At 37.3% G+C, this 18,381-nt stretch overlaps 1 protein-coding gene across 1 annotated transcript; it reads right to left on the bottom strand.

The window, feature by feature from the left end:
- Positions 1 to 1,606: 1,606 nt before the first annotated feature.
- Positions 1,607 to 14,779, bottom strand: LOC111987540 (poly [ADP-ribose] polymerase 1). The gene is made up of 20 exons (XM_024019257.2): positions 14,560 to 14,779; positions 13,426 to 13,475; positions 13,142 to 13,331; positions 11,930 to 12,116; positions 11,466 to 11,811; positions 10,828 to 11,023; positions 10,593 to 10,757; positions 10,057 to 10,117; positions 9,853 to 9,916; positions 9,518 to 9,769; positions 8,299 to 8,536; positions 8,093 to 8,205; positions 7,504 to 7,580; positions 7,200 to 7,360; positions 5,807 to 5,998; positions 5,586 to 5,694; positions 5,333 to 5,415; positions 5,087 to 5,224; positions 4,628 to 4,810; positions 1,607 to 1,917 (listed from the first exon to the last, which is right to left on the bottom strand). Exons 1-20 carry the CDS (start codon positions 14,707 to 14,709, stop codon positions 1,870 to 1,872), a joined length of 3,003 nt encoding a protein of 1,000 aa, XP_023875025.2. The 5' UTR covers positions 14,710 to 14,779; the 3' UTR covers positions 1,607 to 1,869.
- Positions 14,780 to 18,381: the final 3,602 nt, after the last annotated feature.

Here is an 18,381-nt window from a genome sequence, read left to right as displayed (position 1 = left end):
TCAAAACCAGCTGTAGAGAAGTTGGGTTTGAGAATGGTGTAAGAAGAGCCACGTTCCTTGTACCAAATATTAAAAAGGTAGAGCATACATCATTTGAAGATGAAAAGAAAAGATAATAAAAACAAGCATGAATGGGTTCGTCACTCTTAACTAAGGAAAATGGATCTTTGCATATAAAGTACATTCCATGTCATCCTCCTTACTTCAGCTATGCCGCTTCATGTATTATCTTTGCTTGGAAACCATTAACAACCACAACACACACAGCCTTTAAGGGATCCATAAGAATTACTCACATGCAAAATTTTCTGGTCTACCAAACAGTGACACATGCAACATTAATTTTTGAGTCAATCTATAACATCATCCATGCACATGGCACACATGCAAGCTGCCTAAAAGATGTCCTAACTTAAAAACATCTACCCAACCAACACTGTTCTATCTGAGGCAGGACCAAAGGCTAGCTTGGTTATCAAGAACATTCTCAAGCTTTCATTGTTTAAACACCTTTTCTTTTTCTTTTTCTTTTTCTTTTTCCTTTTTTGATGGTGGGAAAAAAGAAATTTGAACTTTAAATGTCTCTATTGAATTCATTAGGATGTACTAGTTAAACTACAAAGCTCTTAGCTAGGCATTTGTTTCTGACCGAAACTGAAACTTATACCTTATCAACTTCAATTTGTGCCCATATCAAATGCCATATTACACCATAAAAAATGCTTTTTTTCATGGGATGGGATTTCCTTTTTCACCAGCAATAGAAGCAGAGGGCAGCGTCGTTTTCAGACAACACACCATTGTAAGCGAACACAACTTTTAGAAACACTCAAATTAGATTTTCGCTTTTTTTAGTGAATACGAAATTCGTAAAGAACAAATAGCAGGAAACGGAGTACAATTGAAACATGGCTGCACTAATCAGAACAGGAATCCCCAAGACATGCTAAAAGAACAAACATACCAGAAAATCTGAGGGTGTAACGAGCAAAATCTTAGGAATCTTTGCCAATGTAATCGTTGCATTTAGTTAAATCTACACGGACCCAAACACGTCCTCAAAGCCGTATTTGGCACCAATATGGCAAAGAAACGGCTTTTTAGTTGAATTATATTGTCTCAGAAGGCCAATGAACTTATTTGAGAATTAAGGCAGGGACCACTAAATTTTTTATTTTTTTAAATACTATAAGTACCAATTGGCATTGGGTAGTCAACAACCAATATAACATTCTGGATGGTGCAATCTCTACGGATTATGGGTAATTATAATAACACCACCCTCTTTTACTCTCCCCCAGCTCACTCCTTTCACTCTACATTTTTTTTTTTTTGGGGGCCGGGGGGTACTCTGCACTTGGTACATGTTGAAGACAAGCACTCATCCCAACCAAAAAAAGGACAAGAACTCCATTTACTACTTTTAAGTCCAAGTGCAAATGCATTTTGCTACACTTTGTAAACTCAAAAAGGGCAGAACAGCGGAGTAAAACTTGAGCATTTGAATCCAAAAGTTTGCACGACAAAAAACCCACATGTGCAGTAGCTTGTGGTGTGACAGTTGAAAATATATAACACTTCACAGTATGGAAGGAGAGGGCCCATCAATGAAAAAAGGCAATCATTGAAGCATACAAAACAAAAGGGTCTAATTTGCATGAAACGCTTCATACCAAAAACTATGAATTTTTCGAAGATACTGAACTTGCTTATACTACTTACAACCAACATTTACACATTGAAAGATCTCCAGCAAACCCCAAAATGAGATCTTATCGAGACTAATAGGTTAAAGGATACCAAAACAGAGAGAACATTGTGTGAAATGCTGAACAAAACAGGATGCTATATAAATCCACTTTCCTTTCCTCACCTCTTGTGATGAAACCTCACCTTCAACAAGAACTGCATCTTAACCTGTCCAAGATAAGAACCGCCAGTTCAGTCACACTAACTTGCCACATGGACATGCTCTAAAAGAGCACAATTATATAAAAAGCAGATCAATATTGTTGAAGGAAAAATTATTTAGTATATAGTCTGCCCAACTCCCAAGCATTGTTAAATACATATCAATTTAAGAACAACAATAGATAATAAAGTGAATATATAACTATTAAATTATGTTTAGAAATTAGAATATAAAATTGAATAAAAAAGGCACAAATTAAAACAGTAATATAAACTTGATAATGAAATATATATATATATATACACATACACACACACACAACACACATATATATATATATATATTATTAATATTATATAAAATAATGAATTTAATTTTTTTTTTAAATCTTAAACAAAGTGAGATTAAGAAAATCATAAAGTAATTAAATTGGTAATTGAGAAAAATAAAATTCAAATTCGGGTATTCTTGTAAATAAACAAATATAATGGGATATTTATACGTTCCACCATGGCAACACCTACCCCTACCCCACGTGATGGCACAATGCACATTCCAATGTCCCACCACCTGCCCCACTAATAGTCATCTGACTCATCTCACTTTACCCATTATGAAAACTCTCCAGATGCAATCTTTGAGCTTTGAGAGAGCTTCTTCATCCACCATAGCTTGAAAACTCTCCAAGATGCAAGCTTTGAAGAACCTTCTTTGTCCACACGTGATAGCACAACTCATTTCTTGAAAGTGAATATGCAGGTCATTTAGTTTGTTGCCCTTTAAAAAAAAAGAATTCGTGTGAAGGCACTTGCACCCGCGTCACACCCCGCACGAGAGTTGGACACGGGTGCGGCAACCAGATTGCCACACCCATGCCTCCCAGATGAAGAGATCAGGCAGGAGGGAAAGAAAGAAAGGAGAAATGGAAGGCATTCGTAAGAAGAGGTTAGCAAAGAAAGAAGGGGTTGAGAATTGAGTTGGCAATGAGTGGTTAGCAAATTGGGAACCACGCTTTCTGTTAGTGCACTGAAAATGCAACAGTGCGTTGAAAATGTAACAGATATGTAGATTAGAATGTTTATTAAATTTCTATTACTAAGTTTAAATTTCTCTGGCTTATTTTGATTGCTGTTGTGTGGGGAACAGTGGTTGTTGTGGTTGATGGTGGGTTGATATTGGTGTTGTTGCATGGTGTGTGCAGCCAATAGCAAAGAGATAAGATGGGGTCTGAATCTGTTGATGCTGGAGCTTTGACAGTCTATTTGGTGGCCAGTTGAATGCAGCGGTGGTGAATTTTGGTAGTGATGTAGGACAAGAGGGAACAAGCAAAATCAGTTTTAAAACTACTGGGTCAGATCTGGGCAGCGCTGAGATTTTGAGGATTAGGGTCAGGCTTCTATTAGGAAAAGGCTGGAAATAACAAGGATTACTAGGGTTTCTAACCAGTAAAAAGAATAGTGGGCTTTGTGGATGAAACAAAGGGGAAAAACCAAGATATGGGTTGCTGCTCTCAGGCTGTGCACAGTAACCCATGAACAGTGATGGCACTGTTTAAGGGTTATTTTAGAGCTATTTGATAGATGAGTGGCTTAATGGGTTTTAAAGCTTGGGATTTTTGTGGTTTAATGGGTGTCAAATTTGCATCACATCTAGGGTTTCCTTGGCATCACACCTCGGAGAAGGTTGCATCACACAAACCTCTAACAAGCTTCATAGCTCTTCTTAAAATATAAAACCTTATTTATATTCTATAGAAAGCATTACATGTTTTTAATAGAAGACTAACACCTATTCCTAGTAGAACTTGAACTTCTTAAAACCCTAATAAGAGTTGGACTCCTTGGCCTTTTATTACTAAACTCAACTAAATAACTAAACTTAAATAAAACCCAAAATAAGACCTAATGGACCATTAGTACAGCCCATGTCCAGAATTTATTAAATTACAAAATTTCCTGACACTTAAAAATAAATAAAACTGAGATTGACCCACTGCCCGCATCAGGTTGCTTTGGTGGTTATGGAGATTGGTCAGTTTATTTGGTGGTATGTGTCTGTGGTTGTGGATGGTGGGTTGAGCTTGGTGTGGTTGCAAGGTGTGTGGCAGCCAATAGAAAAGAGATAAGATGGGGTTTGAGTATGTTGATGCTGGAATTTGATGGTCCTTTTGGTGACCAGTTGAAGGCAGCAATGGCAAATTATGGTTGATTTGGTGGTTTTGGAGATTGATTGGTCTATTTGGTGGTATGTTTGGAGATTGTGGTTGCTGGCACTTGTTTGGATGCCGCAATAATGCTGGAAAGAAATATCTTTTTGAGTTTTTTTAATTGATTTAATTTTTCAATTTTAGAGAATTATTTAATTTTTTAAGGGTTTTTTTTTTTTTTTCTGCTATTCAATTGATCTGACATTTTAAATGACATGACATATTTTAATTGGCCCTGCCAGCACATATTACAGGCTTAAATGGAATTTTACTGTTACATTATTAACGGGATGGTCAGAAGGATGCCATTAAAAACAGTGTAAAACTGAGTTGAAGGATTAAAATAAATAAAAAAATTTAATTATGGACCAAAATCAAAACTACCACAAACATTAAGGGAGTAATTTACATTAGCAATTCGCCACCATGGATCAGTGTAAATAAAAATGAATTGCTAGTTTGCCAAACCAGTGATGGGGAAATGAGAAATATAAAAGCAGATAACTTACCTGAGCTGTATTGTAAACAATGTACTCATTGTACATCAGCTCAGATGCCTTGACCTTTGATGGCACAGGTTTGCCACAAGGGACAACAATGTCATCTCTCCACTTCACATATTCTGACTCCAGAGGTATATTCTTGCCAAGTCCTTTTGTAGAGTGCTTTCCTTCAGGAGGTTTATCCATATACTGAATGAAAATAGGAAAGATTGTGAGAAGGGTGAAAGTCGCTAGAGAAATAACAAGTTTAATGTATCTGTGTGGGCTGATTTTTTTTCCCCAACAAACCATATTGGAAAAGTTATGGGAGAATGAAAGTGTGTCCAAAAGTATACTGCAGCTATGTACGCTAGGTTATGATATTGCACATGCACATTTGAGTGAGTTCGTTCACATCAAATTATCACTTCACTATGTAAAACACTCTTAAATATTCAAACTTAAAATCATGTATTTTGGACTCACTTTGGCCTTTTTGAGCTCATAGATCTCCCCCAGAGCAACTTCACTAAGAAGCATTAGGCCAACAGGATTTTTCTTATCAGTAAAGCAATACTGAGCACTCTTACTGACAAGGTCAGCAAAGTAAACCCCTTTGCCAAACTGCAAAGCAAAATGAAGAAAGTAAGGCTGGCAGAAAAGTAGGTCAATATATCACATGTGCATGTAAATATAAATACATGTATGCACACAGAGAGAGAGAGAGATAACCATATAGCCAGTAGCTGGGGCTTCAGGAGGGGCTATTCTCAGTCCTTGGCTAATTATTCCCACAAAATTTGTCAACCGAGAACCTGCCAAAAACAAAATGTTTAGAATCTTTAAATTTACTTCTACCTCTAATTTGACTTTCCCAACACTCCAATAGAATCCCACAAACCTCGATCTAGAACAAACTTTCAAGAAAATACTGTCACTCACAAGTCAGAGCAAAGAACTACTATTAATCAGCACTGTAACTTACCATGCCATAGGAGCATTCTGTTTTTAAGCTTCTCTCGGTATGGAGCAAACTTATCAAATTCCCCTTCTCTCTCAAGTGAGAAAACTTCTTCCAGTTCAAGTGACCATTCCTGATGATATTACCAGTTTCCAGAATTAATTTGTCAAAATGAAAAAGAATCCAAGAAATAAACAAGAAGTCATCACCAGCCCAGTGAGCGTCAGTGCCCAAAGTATACCCACCGTATGTGTAGGGGCATGAGTAGTAAGGAGATACTTCTCAATCAGCCGATAATCTTCACTATCATGAGGAAGTGGAGCAACATCACAATGGAGCTTCATATACTTTTCATCTAGGGAGTCATCATTATCAGCATCAAAACCTACTAATCTGGAAGCTATTTCAATATCCTGGAGAGCTTCTAACATTTTAACCTACCATGGAACAAAAACAGCGTACTAAGCATAAGTCCTTGTACTGAATGTGGAAAATGAACGAGTGACTTGCATGTGCATCGCGTTACTCAGGCATCAAGAATAAAAAATTCCTCTGTTCCATAAAATGCATGAACAATAATGAAATTCCATCTCATTGTTTTTTCAACCATTTTGGAGATGGTGCAAAAGAAAATACTCTTTCCTACAGAGCTTCCCAGCTCCCAAAAAAAAAAAAAAAGAGCGATACCCTGTGCACAATGCCCCCCACTTTTGCATGCAGTAAAGTGGTCATCTGTAGGAGATTGTATGTGTTGACAAACAGAGTTAACAGCAAATGCCAAATCAGGTGGGTCTAGGAGAGGTGATTGGTAGGCAGCCTTACCCCCAACTTCTCAACTCAAACTTTTGTCATTAAGGTCAACTCTAGACAGAATGACTATGAATCTGAACTGAATTTTAAAATGATTTCGGAATCTGTCCTATTTCAGACCATCTCATGTCCAACCAATTTGAAATTTTCAGCATAAATTTTCCACTCCATTTTCTTCACCCTGCTTCAAAGTTCAAACCACGGCCAAAAGTGATGCTGAACCAAGAATTCATAACCACTTCGAACCAAGTAATAATTTGGCATTTATTGGTTTTTATCAATACACACTTCCATTCCTAGACCTTCCTTGATTTCCATTTCCATTTCCATTTCTTCATTGTGTGTTTCAAATAAAACAACATCCATCTTTTAATTTCAGGGTACAACCTAGTTTGTGTATACTAGGTTTCAGAGGTCTTCCAAGTCATGAAATATTCTTACAATATTCTTATCTAATACAATTGACATGATAAATGAAGAAAACATGTAAATAGGTAAAGGGAAATGTCTTCCTCTATTATTTACTAATTGCTCATACTATCAAAATCAACTAAAAATATTTGAATATAGAAGATTGACAGAGATTCTTCAGAATGATGCTGTTAGCTTTAACAAGAAAAGGGTAAGAGCTTATTACATCAGATAACATGCCACCTAAAAATAGTAAATTTTTAGATATAAATACAACAGGGTTAGCAAAATAATAATAATAATAATAATAATCCATCATTTATGTGAGTTAAAATCATCTCTAATTAAAGAGACAAGTAGATTGAGAATATGCAAAAAGCCAAAAGCATGATAGATGCTCCATGCTGGATCTTGTACCTTTGACTTAAAATCATCCTCATCTCTAATAATATGTGGATGAATGGAAGGGATCACAGTGAAAAAACGATTGCTGGCATCAACAATCAAGCTTTCCTTGACAGAAGGATTATGAGCATTACTATTTAGTAGATTCTGTATTTCAGTCAATGCCTCAAACCCTGAGGGGAAAAGGAAAATTATAAAGTTAGCAAAATGTTAACATATCCTCTTTTTCTTTTTGTGCATCCTTCTGTACAAGTTAGTTTAAGAACAAAATAGCTACATATCTTAATCGCAAGACAAGATTTTTGACGGTATGTACCCTTTTGGATATTGCTTTTGCTCAGTTTTCCCAATGGCATTTCTGACATATTAATCTCAAATTCCAGCATGGCAGCTCTGTAAGGATTGAGATTTAGCTTTCCAAACATATAAGGTTATGTTTGGTAACAATTTTTGTTTTCTATTTTCAAAAACTTGTTTTTGAGAATATAAAGAAAAAACAATTTTCTTGTATTTTTGAAATAAAAAACATGTTTGGTTAGTTGAAATTAAAAAAAAAAAGTTTTTTGAAGAAAAAAAATAGAAAATATTAAAATATGTTGTTACTAGAATTTAAACTCTAATGCAAACTCATTAAATGAAACAGATTCATTAAATTAAATGCATGTTTTTATTGACTTTTGAAAATTAGAAACTGAAAACAGTCTTTTGCATGTTTTCAGTTTCCTTCACAAATTGAGTTTTGAAAACAGTTTTTGTTTTCTATCTATTTTTGGTTGCCAAACAAGTTTTTTAGTCTCAAAAATAGAAAATTGTTTTTGAAAACAGAAAATAAAAGGAAAAAACAGTTACCAAACATACCCTAAATCTCCAATGAATAAATAATAAAATAATGATCTGCTTATAACCTGTATGTTTCCACATTAAAGAGCATCTTCATCAATTCAACTACAGCAGGAGCAAGTTTGCTCTCTGCATCGTTCTGTCTTTTCTTAGACACCTGTTTGTTAACTCCATAGTCCTACAAATTCCAAATAAATTAATAACTATGAGAAATGACTACTACCAAAGCAAGTACTGGAAAAACATAAAATAAATAAATAAAAATCTTTACAATATCCAATGGGAAAAATCTTCCAGGTTGTTTCTGAAAATTTTGCTTTTTTTCCCATGCCTCCCACGGGTTTCCAGTCTTCTCAAGAAACAAACGTTTGAATTCACGAATTGCATCTGATTTTGACATTTCTTCCAATTTGCTTCCTCCAATTTTTTCATTTCCCACTCGACCCCATTTACGGAACACATAGCAATCTGAACCCTTATCATCTTGGATTATTTGGAGGATGTAATAACTGTACATGGGCAACATATAGAGGAATAACATGCAGAAGTTAAAAGTTAATATAAAAGATTTAAAAGAAGAGAAAATGGCCAATGCAGAAACTTGGAAAGATAACGCAGAAATTTGAGAGTCCAATTTAACAGTGTATATGTCAAACTACAGTAGGATAAGAGGTTGAGGTAAAAATTAGCTCAGCGTGAACCACGCTATTTGAAATTGTCTCAAAGTTCAACACCCCCCCCCACTTTCTCTTCTCTAGTTCCAATGTTTTATAATCACTCAGTGACTTTTCTTTGAGAGATTATATGTTTGCTTGAAAAATTATAGTTTTGGTCACCAACACTATTTATAGTTTCTATTCAATCCCCCCAAGCATATAACGATTTCACTTCCAACTTACCTTTTAATTCTTGTTGGGTTATGGAAATGCTCATTCTCCAAAGTCTTAGAAATAAACATACACTATATATTCAGATAGCAATCCCAAATTACCAATAGAAAATTTCTGGGTCATCCCCTAACTAAACTATGATCCTAACTACATGGAGCTGTAGTACTATGAAATATTGCTGCATTCACACAAAATATCCCAATAAAAATGATGCTGTATATTTCTGCCCAACTTTGCATACATTTGATTTTAAGCCAGGATAAATCATAGCTCTTATTTGAAAAAGAGAGAAATAAAATCATTAAAGAGCTTCAAAAGAAAGATGGAATAAAACAAATGTCAAATTACAATTTTGGTCCCTCTACATTTGTCACAGTTTCAATTTCATCCTGCTACATTTAATTGTGTCAATTTCGTCCTTCAACTTCAAAATCAAGGTCTCTCAACTATTAGTTGTGACAATTTCATCCCTTAAAATTTCAAAATCAAGTCACTTAATTTTGAAAGTTAAGGGACACGCTTAATAGTTGAGGGACAAAATTGAAACTACCCCTAATTGTTGCAGGACCAAAAGTGTAGTCTGACCTAAAATAATATTACCTGTTAACACCAGTTGATAAGTCAGACATACTCAATGTCGTATTATAGATGCTTTTCCCATCCTCAAGTATGTGACCTGTGTCTTGCAGGCCAGAAGATTCATGCACAGCACTTCGCCCTTTTACTTTGACAGTGACCATGCTAGAGGCCTCACCAATGGCTTCAACTTTGTACAAATCAAATGGAAGCTTCTTTTGTCTTTTGATGCAATCAGCCAGATAATCCTCCCGAACAATTGGTAACTTCATCCTCCTGTTAATGATACCATTCCAAGTCAAATGAAAATGAATCAAAGAAGACAAATATTAAAGACCCACAATTTGAGTCAGCTTTACCTTGCCTTCCTCGTCTCAGCATTTTGATCATCCAGCACTCCATTCACAACTAAGCAGTTAGTATCTGCAATTTAAATTGTTAAGCAAAACAACTAAAACAATGTATCATTACATCCATAACTTTGAAGACACAAGACTTTAAACTTAAGGTTCAGTTGAGACACAATACTATTAAGAGTAAGATTCAGTTCATGGATTATATACCTTTCTTGATCTTGGTATGAACAAGTCCACCTGCCCCCTCAATTTTTCTCTTAAATTCCTCCTGCAAAATTCTCCATCATGAGATTAGCTCACTACTAAATTATTTACCACAGATTTTGAAACCACTCTCGACATGATTTCAGTAAAAGTGTATAACATCAACAACAACAACAACAACAAAAAGTGGAATGAAATCCTAGTTGATTGGTTTGGGAAACATTCTTTAGATGTATGGAATCTGGTGCCAGCATGCTTGACATGGATAGTGTGGATGGAACAAAATAGTCTTACGTTTGAGGACCTTGAGAGAACCCTTGATCAATAAAAATCCTTGTTGATTCATACTTTGTTTGATTGGTCTTGAGCATGGGGAATCACAGATCGTATATCCATTTTTAAGCTCCCATGCTCTTTTAAATCTTTTCTTTAATCTTCTTGTAATTTTTTATTTTAGTTCAGCATCGTGAACACAGTATTTTTCGTCATCAATAAAACCTATACTGATTATCAAAAAAAATGGAAGGAAAAAATCATACCATGGATTCCTTAGGTATTCCAGATACAGCAACCCTTAAGTCTCCCAAACTTTCACTCTTTGTTGATTGGGATGGGCTGTTAGTAGCTTGACTTCCAGAAGGATTGTTGGATGATGATGTAGGCAATATCCGAACAGGTTTGGTACCCTTTTGTGATCTAAACCACTGCACACAATTGAGTACTTATGTCACAATTTGGGTACTTTAAAACATGACAAGAATACAAGTTGAATACCTTGCTGAGATATTGATTATTGGTTTCTTCCGGGACTTTCCACTTCCCTTTCAGACGTTCAGGTTCACGAGTAGAGTAAGAACACTTGCTCCATGCTGATAAGAACCCACGGCACCGATACATGCCTCCAGAATAACAAAGAGAACCAGAACAAATTGGGCAGGTCGCAAGTGCTCCAAACATCATCCCATCAGCACTAAATAAGAATTACAACAATCAATATTGTGTCCACGTTAGTAAAAGGGATGAGAGATAGTAATACAAAATAGTGGTAATTATCGCCTTATTAACAAATTACGTATCCTTTTGAACTATTTTCAAATATAAAAAACGGTTTAATAAATGCAAAGTATGACAAACAAAGCAACAGTTTCACTCATTTACGTCGAAACTTATTTATCAGGGTAATAGTCATCTAGAGAACAATAATGATACACTTGGCATACAAGAGGTTAGTGTCAAGACAAAAAATAAAATAAAATAAAATATCTCCTTTGGAGAATTTAGTGATGACATTTCATCAGGAACAGATACACAAATTCATGACAAAATTTGTAGACAATTTGATATATATATATATATACACACACACACACACATATAAGACGCTCAAAGATAGCACAAAAAAAATATATTACCAGCGCTCACGCAAATCAAGTTCTGATCCTGTCAACTCTTGCCCATTGGCTTCAAGCATTTCACGCAACTCTGCTGTTGACACATATTTTTTAAGATCATCTTTCAGAGCCCACAGTTCTTTAGTTTGGGTCTCTAGTTTACTCTCCAAATCAGAAGCTTTTGAATGTTCATTCCTGGAGTCCACAACATTCTCCATACATGCAGCCGTACTTGCTGACATGTCTCCTATAGCCTTGGCAGCCTTTGGCTTCTGATCACCACTAACTTCTTTTTTACGTTTTACGCCAGCTTTGGAAGTTGATTGTTGCAAGAGTTCTTTATTCTCTTGTATCTCAACTTTAGTGCCTGAAAGGACAAGAACAGTGACTCTCATTTCAAAAAAATAAAAAAAAAAAAAAAGGAGTTCTGTGGTTGCTACAGCATTAGAAAACAATCTCCTATAAAATCAAAGTGAACTTCATACCACTCTTTGCAGTAGATGGAACCTTCTTAGTAAGGGCACAGATGACTGCCTGGTCAGAAGCTGAGAGGCTCTCCCATCCAGACAACTTCTCCACTTGAGTAGATGGAGACAGTTCCAAGAAACAGTTGGCATGGTTCCACGTCAGGCCCCTAGCTCCTTGGCCATCAGGCTTGGTGGATATACGAACCTAGGGGTAAAATAATAAAATTATTGACTTAAAAGGAATATTGAAAGCATTATGCATTACTATTCGCAATAATTCAACCATCAAAAAAAAAGGTGAAAACATTCAGTACATAAAAATCTTCGTGACAAATAATCATTGTCACCACCTTTGGCATAGCTATTTTATCTTCAAGTAGCATTTATGCATTACTAGTTACTTTGGCATATATAATCTTATCTTCAGAATTCAGATGCCGATCTAACTCCATGAATTCAACTCTAACATCACTAATATAAATTTTAAAATTTCTTCAAGGACTTCTATAAAATCTTAAAAAGCTCCTTAAATCAGGTTCTTCTTTTTGGACATTAACTACAATTAGACCCAAAAATAATACCTGCTTCATTGTCATTTTTTTTTGCAGTCAACTTCTTCAATTATAAAACCTATATAGCATACCGCATACTTTATAAAATGGTCATGAGAAGTGACCACTTGCAATAGTTTTTGGATTGGTAGCATGGTGGAGCAACTTAGACACATTATTTAAGGACTTTTGAGCGCTATTCACTTGCAAGAAAAAAGGTGCTAAGCCATTAATAACATTACAATAATGTCAGGACAATGAAATGCTATTGGTAAGGACTAATTAAAGAAAAGTAGCAAACATATGCCGATCACCATGTAATAGACACCTATTATGGTAAGTAAGGTAAAATAGGACGCTTTGCTCAAGCCCTTGTCCATCTCACCCATCAAACATCTGCAGATTCCTTGTGCTTCGGTAACAATGCTGACCAATTCAATCTCTGACTCATTTTGGAATACAGAGCAGATTGATAAAAAAGACAATAATTTCATTAATAATTTTTCTCACAAATCTTCTTCTCTAAGTCTTTATCTTATGTTTCAATTTCTAGAAGAAGCAATTATAATTTCCAGATCTTGTTTCCCCCAGAAAATCCCTTGATATCCAGTAAATTCAAATGTCATGCTTGAAAATATCTTCTGAAAATAGAAACATACAGAGAAAATTAACAAACAACCTCTCCTTTCATAATCTTCTGGCTGCAGTGCTTGCAGGTAGCACGAGAAGTTTGTGAAACTTCAATACCATATTGTGCAGTAGGGACAGCACTTGTATCCGGGGTTGAGGGTCCACCACCCTCAACATACTTTCTGATCTTCTGCTGATCTTCCCAACGAAGCAACTCAATGCCTTCAACATCATCAATACTAAGAGCCAAATAACGCATAGCAGTTAAGTTAATTACTGCATCTATCTGATTTACTTGATGGAAATGGTGATAAATAATACAAGCATACATACGATTTTATCTGCTTTGCTTTCTTCAGTATGCAACTAGCATGATTCCACATCTGATTCAGAAAACAAAAAACATATCAAAGTTGTATTGTATACATCCATAAATATGTGGGGTTGATATGGAAAGTAAAAGATTCCAATATAAAGACATGAGCCTTGTAGCTTAGCGGCATAGTATGATCTCCTTTATTAGGAGAACGAGGGTTCAAATCCCCCATCCCATTGTTGTAACCATTGAATTATCAAAGAAATCTGAAAACATACAAACATGAATCATCATAGAAGCCCAGAACTGAACTAGTTATAGAACTTCAAAGTAATTGAGAAAAGCTAATCCTACCACACCATGAAAGATTCTAAATCTAATTTACTTTCTTTCTGATGCGTTCTTTGAGTTGAATGTAGATGGAAAACATAACTAAAAGTTGTAGCAGGTTGTTAAAAAGTCGAGGGATGTGTACCCATGATCAGCTTTGTTTTTTTGATCGTACACCTCTAAACAACGGAACATTATAGATACTATTTTCTTTAACCAAACCAAAATGACTTTGAAAATGAAAATGGGGATCACTTTGAAGTCCAACCTAGGAAGTACGGACACTTCATTTAGGGAGCCGTACCCGGTGTTATACGAGCCGTTTCATGTTATAATTTTTCAGAAATTGCTCGTGTCGCTGTGCTTCCTAGAGTCCAACTTATAAATTTTCCCATATAATGGCATTGGCTTGGTTTGGTACCCAAAAAATAAAGATACCCTCTAAGTGTCATGAATCAATAATTAATCGAAATTGCTTAACACATAGCCAGTGTCAGTGATCATTAAGATAAAAATAAAACAAAAATGAAAACCAGTTCACATATAAAAAATGAAAAGTATAATATATACAAGAACCAAAAATCAAAATTGTAAAAGATGGAAAACAACACAACAGCCAACAGCAATAGAAAGTAGAAAAACGAAAGCAAGGTAGAAGAAATGAGAATGTGGTTGAAAAAATGAGAAGGAAAATTAGTAAAAATAAGAAAAGTCCACGATCAGAAACGAAATAGCATAATATTTAAAGCGAAAACCCTAAATATTTGATAAGGAAGCAAAAGACAGAAAGAAAATGTGAGAAGATGAAAAATGATAATTACGGGCATGAAGCCGTCGAATTGGGTGGCTTGGACCATTTTGCCGAGGCGGAGGACCTCTTTGTCGATGGGAGTCTTGCATGTCTTGCACGACGATCGTGATGACTTCGCGTATTCCGCTTTCCATGCCTTCTGAACTCCTAGGCTCGCCATTCACACTCTCACTTCTCACTCTCTCTCTCTCTCTCTCTCTCGTTTCACAAATGTTCTATTCTATTCTATACTCTTCAATTCCAGGTAGTGGGGCCCACATTATTATTATCTTTTCAAAAAGAAAAACCATTTGGGAGCTTCACACACACACACCGACGCGTGAGTAATTTACGCTTTTTTCCTATCGTTTGCTGTGCCAGCCTTCAAAGCAGTATCACACGCCTTTTTTTTTTCTCTTTGGCCGAATAGCATGATTAGTATCACACGCCTTTATTAAAAACTTTTTTGAGAATCTTATTAAGCCAAAGTTTCAAAAAAAAAAAAACAAATTAAAAGTAAATTTAATCATTTATTTTTACACAATATGTTTCTTGATGTAACTTCAATCATTTTTGCTCATTTATTTTTTATTATTTATTGTAATTTTCAATTTTATTTATTATATTTTTTTAATCCATGTATTATATTAGCATAGTACTTAAAAAAGGAAAAAATGTACGGCGACAGAATCTAGTGTAACGGACCGGGCTGTTCATTGTTTATGGGCTGAAAAATAGACGAGCCTATTGTGTGCAAGACCTGTTGAAGACGGATCCGTAATGAACGGATGGAGTATAGACGGACTGACTGGCCATGGATCGGCCAGAAACTCTTGATAGGAATACTTACGACACACACCATAGAATCCTAAACAGAATCCTAATGCAAGGAGGATTCCAGAGATTACATATATTGATGAAGATCTTCTCTATAAGGAAAAGACTTGTCTACCACGTTTTGGACTCCTAAAGATGATTTCTACAAGGAAAGGACTTCGACTCCAAGTAAAAGATGTCAACTTTCGACTACTATAAAAACCCCAATACCCTCACAAGTCAACGTACTCGTAATTAACCCCTCTCTAACACTCTAGAGTTGTAACAAGTTCTAACTTGACCTTCAGAGGGTATTTGGCCGGCACCACACCGATGCTCCCTATAAGGTCTTCTCCTTCTTTTTTTTGTGCAGGTGTCGTTTCGAGTGTACAAATATCGTATGACTCACTGGTGATATTTTCGGCTTCATCAGTTGGCGTCGTCTATAGGGAAGAAGAGTAATCGGTCGTTGCTTTATCCCTGAGACAAAAGAGTTGCATGGTGCTCATTCGCTTGATGGCAACTACTAACGATATCCAAGAAGAGGAACCACCCACAACCGCCCTCGAGAGACAGTCCGAACTCTTACCGCGGCCATGGAGCATCTCACCAAGCAAAACCACGACTTAGAAGAACAGTTGCGTCAGAAAAACGCAGCACAAAACAACCAAATAAAGGACCAGGAAGGTACCAGTGCCATGCGAAGAGATCGAGAGGGGCCTGAAGGCAGCAATGCCCCAAGTAAGCCAGAACGGCAAAACATGAGCCTCCCATCCCTCGTGAATACGGCTCCACCTCTTATTTTCGCGAAAATGCAGGCAATGAAGGAACAGATGGAGGTCATGATGAATGCCCTTAAGGGACGAGTGTCCAACGATCTTGACAACCTAGTCAACCGAACCGACTCTCTATTCACCGCGCCTGTCAATTCCTTTCCCCTACCGTATAAGTTCTGAATGCCACAGATAGAGAGTTATGATGGAGTCAAGGATCCTCTAGATCACCTGGAGACCTTCAAGAACTTGATACATCTTTAAGGAATACCAGACGAAATCATGTGCAGGGCCTTCCCTACAACGCCGAAGGGTCCCACGAGAATATGGTTCAGTCGACTGACACCAAACTCCATCAGCACTTTCAAAGAGTTAAGTGCACAGTTCACTTCACACTTCATAGGGGGGCACAGGTACAAGAAATCCACGGCATGCTTGATAAGCATCAGGTAAAGAGAGGACGAGACGTTGAGATCCTACATAACTCGCTTCAATAAAGAAACACTTTCGATCGATGAAGCCGTCGACAAGATATTGGTAGCAGCCTTCACAAACGGGTTGCAAAAGGGTAAGTTCTTGTTCTCACTATACAAAAACGACCCCAAGACCATGTCAGAAGTACTCTATAGGGCCACTAAGTACATGAACGTAGAAGACGCACTACTGGCCCGAGAAGAAAAACCCAGGAAGAGAGAGCGACAGGGAGATGCATGACAGGATCAAAGGCAGAAGAGACCAAGGACAGGAGACAGAAGGGACAAAAGGCGTCCTAATAGACCAAGTCCTGATATAGATCAAGGATAAGGGGGCACTGACGTTTCCAGGGAAGTTGAAGAGCGATCCAAACAAGCGACCTAGAGACAAGTATTGCCGCTTCCACCGTTATCACGGTCATGACACGGCTGATTGCTACAATTTAAAGCAACAAATCGAGACCCTCATCAAACAAGGGAAGTTGCAAAAATTCATCAGCAAAGAAAAAATGGAACCTAATCACCAAAAGCAGGCCCCCCGATGGGATAATGAGCGTCCTAAACCCCCCATCGGAGACATAAGGATGATTGTAGGGGGAACCACGACTACTGGCTCCTTCAAAAAAGCTCGAAAGATATACCTTATGATGGTTCAGAACATCCGGCTAGTAGGCTTTGTACCTAAGGTAGCACGGAGGGAAAGCCACATCATTGGGTTCTCCGAAGAAGACACAAGAAGACTCCACCACCCACACGACGACGCACTAGTTGTCAGTGTACGCGTAGGGGACTACAATGTTCACCGAGTGTTGGTCAACAACGGCAGCTCGGCTAATATCCTATACTATCCAGCATTCCAGCAAATGGGGATTGACAGAACGCGATTGATACCAACGAACACTCCGCTGGTCGGTTTTGGAAGAACAAGTGTGTTCCCATTAGGCTCGATCATAGTCTCAGTGACGGTGGGCGATTATCTACGACAGATCACAAAGGACGTAACATTCCTTGTGGTAGACTGCTTGTCTGCTTACAATGGTATTCTCGAACAACCCACACTTAACTCGTGGAAAGCGGCAACATTGACATACCATCTAATGATCAAGTTTCCTATGGATTATTGGATTGGGGAGTTGCAAGGAGACCAGGTGGCCGCCCAATGCTACATTGCCATGCTAGAAATGGAAGATCACCAACAGACCATGTGTATAGAAGAGCAACGGACCATAGTAGAGTCGGTTGAAGAATTAGAAGAGATAGCACTCGATGAATCAAAGCCTAAGCAGACGACTAGGATAGGGACATTAGCCAGCCAGCCAGTACGTTAAGCCCTTATAGCATTCCTCAAGAGGAACCAAGACGTATTCGCATGGAGCCACGAGGACATGCCCGGGATTGATCCCTCAGTCATGGTTCACAAGCTTAACATGAACCCTGCATCCTCACCCGTCCGATAGAAAAAGCAAGTGTTCGCTAAGGAACAAGATAGAGTGATAGCGGAAGAGGTCAGGAAACTACTAGAAGCAGATTTCATTGGAGAAGTATATTACCCAAACTGGTTGGCAAACGTAGTCATGGTCAAGAAGGCTAACGGGAAGTGGCGAATATGCGTCGATTTCACGGACCTCAACAGGGCATGCCTAAAGGACAGTTACCCCCTCCCGCGGATAGATACTCTGGTCGACTCAACGGCCAGACACCAGCTCCTAAGCTTCATGGACGCCTTTTTGGGCTACAATCAAATCGAGATGAAGGAAGCTGATCAAGAGAAAACTTCTTTTGTCACCAACC

Source organism: Quercus suber, unplaced genomic scaffold (genome assembly GCF_002906115.3).
Source record: "Quercus suber isolate HL8 unplaced genomic scaffold, Cork oak 2.0 scaffold_301, whole genome shotgun sequence".
Taxonomy (NCBI): Eukaryota; Viridiplantae; Streptophyta; class Magnoliopsida; order Fagales; family Fagaceae; genus Quercus; species Quercus suber.
The sequence above is the reverse complement of the archived record's forward strand: the minus strand, read 5'-3'. Positions and strand labels throughout refer to the sequence as shown.